This window comes from Pseudochaenichthys georgianus, unplaced genomic scaffold (assembly GCF_902827115.2).
Source record: "Pseudochaenichthys georgianus unplaced genomic scaffold, fPseGeo1.2 scaffold_1067_arrow_ctg1, whole genome shotgun sequence".
NCBI classification, from domain to species: domain Eukaryota; kingdom Metazoa; phylum Chordata; class Actinopteri; order Perciformes; family Channichthyidae; genus Pseudochaenichthys; species Pseudochaenichthys georgianus.
In genome coordinates, this window is record NW_027262031.1 from 15,670 (window position 1) to 28,300 (window position 12,631).

The 12,631-nt window shown below is 48.0% G+C and overlaps 1 protein-coding gene across 1 annotated transcript; it reads left to right on the forward strand.

Moving 5' to 3' along the window:
• Window positions 1–250: 250 nt before the first annotated feature.
• On the forward strand, window positions 251–8,280 carry LOC139433167 (uncharacterized). The gene is made up of 4 exons (XM_071202056.1): window positions 251–1,340; window positions 1,422–1,617; window positions 6,395–6,404; window positions 8,212–8,280. The coding sequence occupies exons 1-4, from the start codon at window positions 458–460 to the stop codon at window positions 8,278–8,280; spliced, it is 1,158 nt and encodes a 385-aa protein (XP_071058157.1). The 5' UTR covers window positions 251–457.
• Window positions 8,281–12,631: the final 4,351 nt, after the last annotated feature.

Sequence of the window (12,631 nt, forward strand, 5' to 3'; positions counted from 1 at the left end):
AGTTGAGAGGGTTTCAATGCCTCCCCGGAGAATACTGTTATCCCGGCAACCCGCCAGCAGATGAAAAGACCCACCCCTCCGCCTCTCCACCTCTTCTGAGGGACGAGGGAACCGCGCGGGGGTCTGCTGGAGGCTACTGCCGGGTGCTCCGTCCTGCGCTTCACCGGGACCCTGACTCCAGCGCGGTGTGGCGGCCTCGCCCTGGCCGTCCACCGTGCGCCCTCTGGGTCGTACCTGAAACTGTCGGGTATCCTTTGGGAGAATCAGACTCTGGAGGAACGTGAGGGGAGATTACAGGGATCTCTGCCCGCCTAACGAGTGCCTAAATGGGACACCGCACCATGATGCAAATGAAAACAAACACTGATTTGAAAATAAGCTGAGTGCGTCTTTCGTGAGTCTTTTCACGCTTCCTTTTTTTTTACCCACGATTCTGGTGACATTTCCCGGTACCGAAATGCTCAAGAATACAGGTCGGATGGCGGTCCGTTGTCCGATCTGCAATAGCTCCTACCGTGCCCTGAGCAACCACCTACAGAGGAACCATGGTGTGCGTAACTTGGATGAAAGAAAAATTCTGCTGTTGTTGGCCAACGGACGGACCAACATTAGGCTCCATCCCTGTACCATTCTGGGATGCGAGTACCGCGGCACAAGGCTGGATCGCCACTTGGCCAGAGACCATGTTGAGCTGGCCCGGGAGGAACTACATGTGTTTCAAAATCAAATGAAAATGACAGTGGCCAAGAAGGAGCTTTATGAACTCCGAATGACAAACCCCACAATAGAAATGATTACCGCTTGGGCTGTTGACACGGTGGCAGACGACGATATACTGTCACAACCTCCACCCTTGTCCCCGGTGAATGAATGTGACAACCCGGACTGCAAAGAATGGAGGCTGGAGGCTAACGCAGTGAGGGCTCAGCGGGACATATATGCTGCTGAGGTGAAATCCCTGCGCTGCAAGTTGCAGCAGAGGATAAAGGACAAGCGACAGAGGATGGATCAGCGGGCCGGGGACATGCCCGCGTTCGATGGGGAGGAACGAGAGCGGGTCATTCTGAAGAAACGACCCCGACCAGAGTCGACACCAACAAGGCTGTCCAAGTCAAAAGGTCCCTCCTGCAGCAAGTCTCCCATTCCTGCCTGCAGCACGTCTCCCATTCCCGCCTGCAGCACGTCCCCCACTGGCTCTCACACCCATTCATCCAGCTCCTCAGAGCCTGCATCCATCCATACCGAGGCCTCGTCAACCTCCCCTCCCATAAATTCCCCCTGGTTCCGGGGCAGGGGCCGGGGAAATATAATGCGGGACATAACATTCCCACGGATCATGGGTAAGTGTTTTGGCTATGTGACACATGCAGTTTCTGTAACACATCATGTGTTGTCATTAAAGTACTGTTTATATTTCACAGAGGATTATCTGCAAGGATACCGGGAGCATTATGCAGGTATCGACCCACCAGTGAGGCTCCAGGAAAACACAGTCTCCAAACTAAGCAGAGTGAAGTCGTTCCTCAGTTTCATGGCACACGGTTTCAATCGCCTGTCTGACTGGCTCTTTTTGAGGGATCTCAAGAGGATACGCGGGTGGTCCCGGAGCCTGATGAAGTCAAGCCTTCAGGTCACGACCTCCGACTTCTACATCAAGAATATATCACACTTTCTCAAGTACATGGCCGACACACCGTGCAAGGGGAGCAGGCTCAGCCAAACCGACATGATTTTAATCAAACGGGAAGTAGTTGCCATCCTGAAGTCCCTGAAGAGAAAAGTACTTATCCACCAGATGCAAGTGAAGCGTGACAAGATGGAAGGTCTGCCGAGCCACAACGACCTAATGACATGCTTGACTTCGACCACCACTCGCATCCCTCAGCTCCTGGATGTGATGGCCAGCAATCCGACTACCGCGACCCGGACACTGCTCTATGGGTATATGACTCTTCATTGGAGCTGCATTTATGGCCACCGTCCGGGGGTCTACTCCAACATGACCAACGCCGAGGTCCGAAAGGCGGATACAACTGGCACTGCCTTCGGCTACCTGGTTCATGTGAGTGCTATTAATCAATGTATTTATTCTGGCAGTTATATGCATGATTGACATTGTATTGACACTCTCTATCTCTGTCATAACAGGTAAGTAACCACAAGACGGCCAACGCGTTCGGGGAGGCGCAGCTGTACCTCACCGTAGAAGAATTTGGATGGATGAAGAGGTGGCTGGAAATTAAGGGTACGCTGACCTGCACCCAGAGCCGTTACTTTCTGTACACAGAGGGGAAGAACCCGTTCAGGAAGCTTGCCTACTCCCTGAGGTTGGCATGGGCTGATGTGGGGCTCCGCAGTCCCATTAACTTCACCGACCTCCGCACAGTCCACGCCGATAATGCGAAGAGGTTTCAAGACAAAGGCAACCGCCAAAGAGTGAGTGATTTCATGTGTCACAACACTGCAACTGCGGACAAATTTTACGCGAATAATCCTTCTTTGAAGGAGGCTGCGGACATTCGGTTGCTCTTCACAGAGTCACTGCAAGCAGCGGCGGCGGCATCGACAGCAGCAGCAGCGGGAAATGAAGACACTTTTGCGGGTATTGACATCGACAGTGACAGCTCTGGAGAGGAGCACAGCCCGGCTCCCTACCAAGACTCCCTACCAAGACATGTCCCGAAGAGGGACCAGTCACTGGCCGAACACAACCCCTCAGACATGGGTGAAGAGAGGGTGCCATACTCTGCCCCAACTTCACCCACTGTTGCCAGTGATCAACTTGTAAATATGCAGTGTGTTGTTGTAATCAGTCCCCTTGTAAATACGTTATATCCTGTTTGAATGTATTTATTACTGTCAATATTACTGTAAATAAAGTTTGTTAAAATTACTAAGTCTTCTGTTTTTAAATCCCACTATGGGTTTTCTTCCTTTAAGATCCCCAGGGGCACGATATTCTGGTTCTGGTGGTAGCATGGAGGTGTTTAGTCCGAGTGAGGAGTGCTCAAGTGTGGGATGATTTGTAAGGTAGAAGAGGGTAAAAAAAGTTAAAGTGTGAACCTCCAGCAGGGCAGGTGGTGCTGTGAAGAAGGCCGACTATGGGTGCCGATGGGCAGACGGCAAAGCACCGCAAAGTAGACCCCCTTTAAGTGTAGCCAGGGGCACGAGCAAAATCCTCCATGGAGGTTGGGTGCTGCTGCTGTGAAGAAGGCCGACTATGGGTGCCGATGGGCGGACGGCAAAGCACCGCAAAGTAGACCCCCTTTAAGTGTAGCCAGGGGCACGAGAAACATCCTCCATGGAGGTTGGGTGCTGCTGCTGTGAGGAAGGCCGACTATGGGTGCTGATGGGCGGACGGTAAAGCACCGCAAAGTAGACCCCCTTTAAGTGTAGCCAGGGGCACGAGCAAAATCCTCCATGGAGGTTGGGTGCTGCTGCTGTGAGGAAGGCCGACTATGGGTGCCGATGGGTGGACGGCAAAGCACCGCAAAGTAGACCCCCTTTAAGTGTAGCCAGGGGCACGAGCAAAATCCTCCATGGAGGTTGGGTGCTGCTGCTGTGAGGAAGGCCGACTATGGGTGCCGATGGGCGGACGGCAAAGCACCGCAAAGTAGACCCCCTTTAAGTGTAGCCAGGGGCACGAGAAACATCCTCCATGGAGGTTGGGTGCTGCTGCTGTGAGGAAGGCCGACTATGGGTGCCGATGGGTGGACGGTAAAGCACCGCAAAGTAGACCCCCCTTTAAGATTCCCAGGGGCACGAGATTCTTGAGGGTGTGATCATCTTGGTTTAGTCCGTGGGGGAGTGCTTAAGTTCGGGGGCCCGGGGACCCAAGGTGCTCGAGGTTCTGGAGGTACATGGGAGGGATCCTGGAGCTCCTTAGTCCGTGTTTTGGGGGTCTTGGAGCGGCCACAGAGAGGTGCTTTTCCCCGGGGTATGTCATGGAAGTCTGAAATAACCTGTTTGCTCATGTCAGGGAGAGATGCTGGGGCTGCTGCGTCCGTGTTTTGGGGGTCTTGGAGCGGCCCCGAAGAGGTGGCTTTGTCGGTGTACGTAATGTAAGTGTGAACTAGCCTGTTTTCTCAAGGCAGGGAGGGATCCTGGAGCTCCTTAGTCCGTGTTTTGGGGGTCTTGGAGCGGCCACAGAGAGGTGCTTTTCCCCGGGGTATGTCATGGAAGTTTGAAATAACCTGTTTGCTCATGTCAGGGAGAGATGCTGGGGCTGCTGCGTCCTTGTTTTGGGGGTCTTGGAGCGGCCCCGAAGAGGTGGCTTTGTCGGTGTACCTAATGGGTAAGAAAGCCAGTCTACACAGGTCGTGAAATGTGATTGAAATGTACAGAGTGCTGTACATTTCAATCACTTTGAATGGGAGTGGTGAGGTGTGGATGAAATGGCCATATCTCCCTTAAATTCACATCAAACTCACCCAGCTTTCACACACTAATTCATGGGTAACAGAGCCATGTGCACCATGCATTTAAAGTAATGTTAGCCAGCTTTCAGACACTAATTCGTGGGGAAGAAAGTCACCCTGGTCGGGTCGGGAAATGTGATTGAAATGTACAGAGTGCTGTACATTTCAATCACTTTGAATGGGAGTCGTGAGGTGTGGATGAAATGGCCATATCTTCCTTAAATTCACATCAAACTCACCCAGCTTTCACACACTATTTCATGGGTAATAAAGCCATGTGCACACTGTATTTAAAGGGCTGCAGGAACACTTTACCCGCCTTTTAAACACCTTTTCCTGGGTAAACAATCCATGTATTTCCGCCTGCTTTCCATCAGCACCCGCCAGTCATCTCCCTGTTTGAAAGGGCCATATCTCCCTTAAATTCACAGCAAATTTACCCATCTTTCACACACTATTTCATGGGTAATAAAGCCATGTGCACACTGTATTTAAAGGGCTGCAGGAACACTTTACCCGCCTTTTAAACACCTTTTCCTGGGTAAACAATCCATGTATTTCCGCCTGCTTTCCATCAGCACCCGCCAGTCATTTCAAACGGTTTCAAATCGTTTTTTCACTTTTAAAAAGAGCTTTCTGCCCTGTAAATGATTTCTAATCATTATTACCGTCATGGAGGAGCTGCAGGGACACTTTACCCGCCTTTTAAACACCTTTTCCTGGGTAAACAATCCATGTATTTCCGCCTGCTTTCCATCAGCACCCGCCAGTCATTTCAAACGGTTTCAAATCGTTTTTTCACTTTTAAAAAGAGCTTTCTGCCCTGTAAATGATTTCTAATCATTATTACCGTCATGGAGGAGCTGCAGGGACACTTTACCCGCCTTTTAAACACCTTTTCCTGGGTAAACAATCCATTTATTTCCGCCTGCTTTCCATCAGCACCCGCCAGTCATTTCAAACGGTTTCAAATCGTTTTTTCACTTTTAAAAAGAGCTTTCTGCCCTGGCAATTATATCTAATCATTATTACCGTCATGGAGGAGCTGCAGGAACACTTTACCCGCCTTCTAAACACTTATTCCTGGCTAAAACAATCAATGTATTTCCGCCAGGGTCACAGCCTGCTGCTGCTGCTGCTGCTGCGGCGGCTGCTGCTGCTGCTCTCCCTCCCTAAATTCACATCAAAGTCACCCAGCTTTCACACACTATTTCATGGGTAATAAAGCCATGTGCACACTGTATTTAAAGTAATGTTAGCCAGCTTTCAGACACTAATTCCTGGGGAAGAAAGTCACCCTGGACGGGTCATCAAATGTGATTGAAATGGACAGATTCCTGTACATTTCAATCACTTTTAATGGGAGTCGTGAGGTGTGGATGAAATGGCCATATCTTCCTTAAATTCACATCAAAGTCACCCAGCTTTCACACACTATTTCATGGGTAATAAAGCCATGTGCACACTGTATTTAAAGTAATGTTAGCCAGCTTTCAGACACTAATTCCTGGGGAAGAAAGTCACCCTGGACGGGTCATCAAATGTGATTGAAATGGACAGATTCCTGTACATTTCAATCACTTTTAATGGGAGTCGGTGTGGATGGCCTGTTGAATCCGATTTTGAGCACTCTTTTCCCCGCATAAACTAGTTTAAATCACCGTTAAACACTTATTCTGTTGATGTCTATATAACCGACTTCCCGCTATGCATTAAGTCGGTTATATGGACCCTGTACACTAGGCATACCGCGGCCGGTAGTAAATGTCCAACCATTGTACCCTCTGGTCCCTAGGGTATGTAAGTGTAGCTGTGTGGGTAAGTGTAGCTGTGTGGGTATGTAAGTGTAGCTGTGTGGGTAAGTGTAGCTGTATGTGTAAGTGTAGCTGTGTGGGTAAGTGTAGCTGTGTGGGTAAGTGTAGCTGTGTGGGTAAGTGTAGCTGTATGTGTAAGTGTAGCTGTGTGGGTACGTGTAGGTGTGTATGTGTAAGTGTAGCTGTGTGTGTATGTAACTGTACCAACGCACTCTACATTGTGTGTAGGTATACTTGCACAATAAAAAAAAACGGAAACATGTAACATTTGACTCCAACTGGGGCAGATTTATTTCAAACATTTTACCAACACACTATAGGCATGTAAAAACAAACATTTTACCAACGTACTATACAATAAAATCACACTAGGTATATAAAAACAACAAGTTTTTTTTTTTTAAATAAACACTCGCAAAATGTTAAACCTACCTGAACTTTATACCTACCTGAATGTTCCAGTATTTAGGTCGTGCCACTCCCTGAAACAGTTCCTTTTGACAGTGAAGCACAGAGGGACCTGGCACTTCCTGCAGTACACAGGTGTCTTCACCCTTTTGAGTCCAGCATCTAGGCACCTCCTGCAGTCCTTCCTGAGCTTGGTGGCATCTTCCCCATAATACTCGGGCATGCATGTGAGTGGTGGAGGAGGGGGTGGTGGTGGTGGAGGATGAGGGGGTGGTGGAGGTGCAGGATGAGGGGGTGGTGGAGGTGCAGGGCCTTCAGCAAACTCCAACAATTCTGCAGCAAGCTGCTCCCTGAAAGTCTTCTGGGTGTGAGGCGTTGTCCTGCTGGGGTCACACCCCATCTAACAAATGTGGAAAAACAAAGAGATTCGATTAATTCACTGGCTTATACTTATAGGATAATATTGGACTATAAATGAATAATTGTATACATGTATACATGTATTCACTGGCCATTCATTTAGAAAATGTAACTCCAAAAAGGCAAGTAGTAGTAGGAGCGGGCGTAGTTTATACTACGCAGGATCATATCTTTGGAACCCATTGGTCGATTTGGGTGATTGACACCTTTTCTGAACCGTTAGAGCCAATAGAATCGAGTGACAGTTAGTAAGTCCCGCTAAACACTTACGTCAAGTAAAGAGAGGTTTGCGTAAACAGCATGTGAGACAGCATTACCTCCGGACTGCGAAACTTTATAACTACTCTGCTGCCATGAATGTAATGATAGATTATCAGGAACAATTCTAAAGTGACTAAGAGACATTGGATTAACCTTAAACAACGTTTTTATTCCCTTGAACAAGAGCTTTGATCACAAAACAGCAACGGTAAGACATATTTATTGTTATGGTTTTGAAAATTGCTGTTTTTTCTCTTCTCTGTTCTGGCTGCTAGCTCAGTAAGTTTGTGTCCTACAGTGATGATACTTATAACCAAATAATCTGTGGAGTATCAGCTTTCAGATGATATGTAGTTTGTGCAGAAAATATTAAGTTGTAAAGATCGTTTTTGCTAGTTAGCACCGGAAGTAGCATCTGCCCGTTTTAGCTAAGGGCTAATGCTAACGCTTCTTGTGAGACTTGTGTTTTGTTTCTGTAAAAATGGTTCATATAGTCAGTTAGCTGAGATTCTTGTCGTTAATCTGGTATAAGACATTAATAGGTTTTTAAATATTTAGATGCCCTGTGGCACAGTGTTGTGAAAAAAAAAACCAGGGTCCCCGGGGACCTTCGGCCTTAACAGGTTAACAGACCTACTAAATATCAGGGTTAACTGTCAGGAGTAGCTAGTGTTGTCACGGTACCAACGTTTTGGTTTCGATACCAAGTCAAGAATTGCGATTCCGATTATTTTTCGATACTTTTCTTAAAAAAAGGGAAACAGTCTTAAATGTAATTATTGTGCTTTATTTCACACCAGAACCAGAACACACACTTTTAAACAATGAGAACAATAAATAAAATAAATGACAAGAATTCGTATTAAATAAAATTAATCCATTTCTCACAGACAGGCCTCGTGGTGTCCGGAGGCTTGCCCTCACTGTCAGAGATATCGCTCAAATACTTCCACATTTAGCTTCTGGATTCTTTTTTGTCAACAAGCCGAGGCGCAGCGGCAGCTGCACTCCCACTTGCAGCCATGCTTCTTGCTTTCTCACATGCTCTGGTAGCGCGTGCACGAGAGAGGGGAGGCACTTGAGCGTGCACGAGAGAGGGGGACTGCAGGCACGGCTGCAGTGCATGGAGTGGAAGCAGAGCGCTGAACACACAGCTCTTATTAAACGGCGCTTTCTCACCGGAGTACTTTTCCCCGTCATTCTTAAAGTACCGATACTAATGAAATGGAGGAATCGTAACGTTTTTAACGGCAGGGTATCGCGGAACCTTTCAAGTATCAGTACACCGTGCACCACTAGTCAGGAGTCAGTGTGTCTCCCCCAAACTCACACATATACAATTCGATATGAACTAAAGAGCCGCATGAAACTAGGCAAAGAGCCGCGGGTTGGCCATTGTAGGTAGTCGCTGTAGAGTGGTTTTCTTATGGAGGCGTTCCAGTTGGCGTTGTTGTGCTTTCATTTGGCGCAGTTCGGGGGTGTACCAGGGAGCTGAGTGTGTGAAAGAGACAGTTTTGTTTTGTTGGGGGGCCAGTTCATTAAGACAGGAGGAGAGGGTGGTGTTGTAGTAGTCCACCAGTTGACATGGGTTGTCAGGCAGGGGGAGGGAAGGCGGACATCGTGCAGGTGATGCAGGCTGAGAGTGCTGAGGGAGACGGGATTTAAGGTGTCTGAAGGTTATTGTGCGCTTGTGTTTTTGGATGGGGATGTTGATGTCCATGGTGATGGCCAGGTGGTCGGAGATGTTAAGGTCGAGGCTGGATAGGTGGTGCGCGGTGAGAACAGTGGAGCAGACTAGCTCCAGGATGTGTCCACAGCTGTGTGTAGGGAAGTCGATGTGCTGTGTAAAGTCGAAGCATTGTAGAGTTTCCAGAATTTCGATGGCATATTTATTGGTTGGGTCAGCAATGTGGATATTGAAATCCCCTACGACGAGCACATATGGAGATATTGCGCATATCTGGGTTAGAAGGTCAGAGAGGTCGGAGAAAAAGGTGGGATTTTGTTTTGGAGGGCGGTAAATGATGGCTGTGACCAGGGGGGTGGGACCAGAGAGCTTGAATGCCAGGTGCTCGAATGAGGGAACATCAGGAATGGAGATGGTGGTAGATTTCACATCCTTCCCAAAAATAGCAGCAATACCACCGCCCCGTCCTTGTGGACGTGGTTTGTCGAAATAGGTGAATCCTGATGGAGTGGCTTGGTTTAATGAGAAATAGTCCAGAGGTTTTTGCCAGGTCTCAGTGAGAAAGAGGAAATCCAGGTTGTTGTCCGTTATGAATTCGTTTAGAATGTGGGTTTTTTTGTTCATGGAGCGGGTGTTGAGGAGGGCCGCTTTTAGAGGGCGTTGCGCTGTGATTGGATGGCTGGACCGGTGAAGTGGTCGAATATTGGTCAGAATCACGTGTTGTGTGTTGTTGTTGTTGTGACGTAATGCGGAAGTGCGGCACGACCAGATGGACGGGATGGAGTGTGGCGACGTAGCGTGGGAGAAAAACGTACGGCCTGAGCCTCTGTGTGGAGGCCGTCGTCTGCGGAGTAAACCCATCTCCTTGAGGATATCCATACAATCGGGAGGCAGGTGGTTATTCAGAGAGTGGAGGTCTGAAGCGGAGAAAAGCGGTGGCATGATGGGGGGTGTGGTGCTGGCACAGAGCGAGCTGTTGCCGGAAACCAGGGGCCGGATGATCGTGGCAGAAGAAGTGGTGTGAGCCCGGGTATAAGCCACAGGATAATCCACAACATCACAGGAGGACGATCAATCAATCAATGTTTATTTATAGCACAATATCACAAATGTTACACTTGTCTCAGTGGACTTCACAGTGTGTACAGAATATCAGTATGACAATACGACACCCTCTGTCCTCAGACCCTCTGTCCTCAGACCCTCTGTCCTCAGACCCTCACATCGTACAAGGAAAAACTTCCGGAGAAAACCCACAGTTTAAAGGGAACATGGAGAAACCTCAGGGAGAGCAGCAGAGGAGGGATCCCTCTCCCAGGATGGACAGACGTGCAATAGATGCCGTGTGTAAATTGAAGAGATAATACATTTGCAACATAGGTCGTCCAGATGTTTGGAAATGCATGTGTGTGTATAATAGGAAGATGAATCCACGAGGATGTCAACAGCAATCTTGTGGGAGCCATCAGGGAAGCAACATGACGAGATCCAGGTAGGACCGCAGAGACAGGTTCAGCCACGACCGAAGTCCAGGACTCAGGATAGAGGATCCAGGACCACAGCAAGAGGATCAGCCTCGACTCCGGATCCCGGCGTAGATATAGCTAACAGAGCACTTATATACTAATAAAGGACTGGCTTACCTAAAGCCAGTTGAGTAGCACTTGAAAAATGTGACTGGGTTAATGGGAACACGAGAATACACAGACAGACGGAAGAACAAGCACTCCCTTAGAATAGGTTGAGGGCAAATGGTAGCAAGTGAGAGAGTAAGAAACAGAGGTGGAGAGGCACACTCAGGGAACGAGGTCCCCACTGGAGCCTTAGTTGGAAATTGATGAGAGATAGGGAGGTACGCTGTGTCTACGAATCGTAACACTCCCCGGCCTGTCTAAGCCACTCTACAAACCGTTTCCCTCTAATAAACCTCGAGAGGTCAGAGAGGGAAAAGGTCCTGGGTCAAAGTTATTCTTGATAAGAGAAGCCCAGAAGGCCAGAGAGAAAAAGTGAGTTTTAAGAGTAGATTTAAAACCCCCAGGTCCGGGCCGACCTCACGTGGAGGGGCAGAGTGTTCCAGAGCCTGGGGCCGCTGCTGCGGAGGCTCGGTGCCCTCGGGTTTTGAGCCTGGTCTTAGGCACTACCAGCAGCAGCTGGTCGGCCGACCTTAAGGCTCTGCCTGGGGTGCAGCGCTGGAGGAGTTTGGCTACATAGGAGGAGCCAGCCCGTTTAGGGCTTTGAAAACAAATACAAGTGTTTAAAATCCATTCTGAACCGAACTGGAAGCCGGGGCAGTGAGGCCAGAATTGGGGTGATGTGGTCGCGCTTTTTATGGCCAGTGAGAAGACGTGCAGCTGCATTCTGAACTAGCTGCAGGCGTCTAATTGAGGCCTGGTCCACACCCACAGAGCGTTGCAGTAATCCAGTCTCGAGGTACAAGGTACAATTACACACAACACATATTACATTTCAGAGAGAACAGTGCCTGTACGGAGACAATCTACATAGTTATCAAATATTGCTTAGTTTTTTATGACTCATTTGTTGAGATGTACCGTAACCATCTTTCCCAGCCCTTACGAAATGTGTCTTCCATTACTTTCAACTTGTATGTGATTTTCTCCATTATTAGCATATCACCAATAATATGAACCCATTGGCTGTAGCTTGGTGTTTCCGCCTTTAGCCAGTTTCTAGTGATAGCCTTCTTTCCAGCCGCTCGGAGGATCTTGATCAGGTATTGATCTCCGACATGTACAGATCCTTCCATGTGTCCCAGGTAAGATACCACACAGGTTCGAGGGGTTCTATAACCTTGTCTAGAACAGAGTACGCAGTCCCAGCAAGGTTGACTTTTACTGCAGCTCCAAAACACCTGTGTATGGTGAGGTTCCTGATGTGTACAAAGTCTCCAGCATGGTTGTTGAGTGTTTGTTTGTTTACTAGTGATGTTGGGTGTGTAAAAGAAACTCATTTGGTTTTTCCACAGAAATGCTCTCCCTCCGTGTGACCGTGGAGGCTCTGGTGCATCATACCACATCTCGTTTCATTCTTTTTCCCCATTTACTTTTTACATAGAGAGTTGAATATTTGTTGGCTTCCATCAAGCACGAATACAGGGTTGACAGAACTTTGGGAACATCATGGTAAGCTCGTGCAATAATCTTTACAATAGGTTGTAGTCATCTTCATTTTCCTTAACCTTTTTTGTATAGTAGTCCCTCATTTGCATATATCTGAATAAGTCTTTGTTCTCTAGGTCAAAGAGGTTCTTCAGGTCTTGGAAGCTTCTCATTTCTCCCTTCTGGATAACCGTGCATATGGCTGTTAAACCCTGTTCTGTCCATTGCTTGCATCTACAGTCATAGCTTCCTGGTTTGAATCCTTTGTCAGGCTATCCAGTTTAATAGTCCAAGTTCCCTTCCCGGTTTCAAATGTTTAATAATAGAATACAATTGTTCTAGTGTAAATGTTGTTATTGGGTCTAGGTCTCCTTTTCTGTAATATGGGGAGGTATTTCTCTCTGCCCTATGAGTGGTTGAATTGGGGAGTCATATGTAAGTATTTCGATGTCTTTCCAGCGGGCTATATAATCGGAGTTGCACCAGTAAATGAGAGGACGTAGT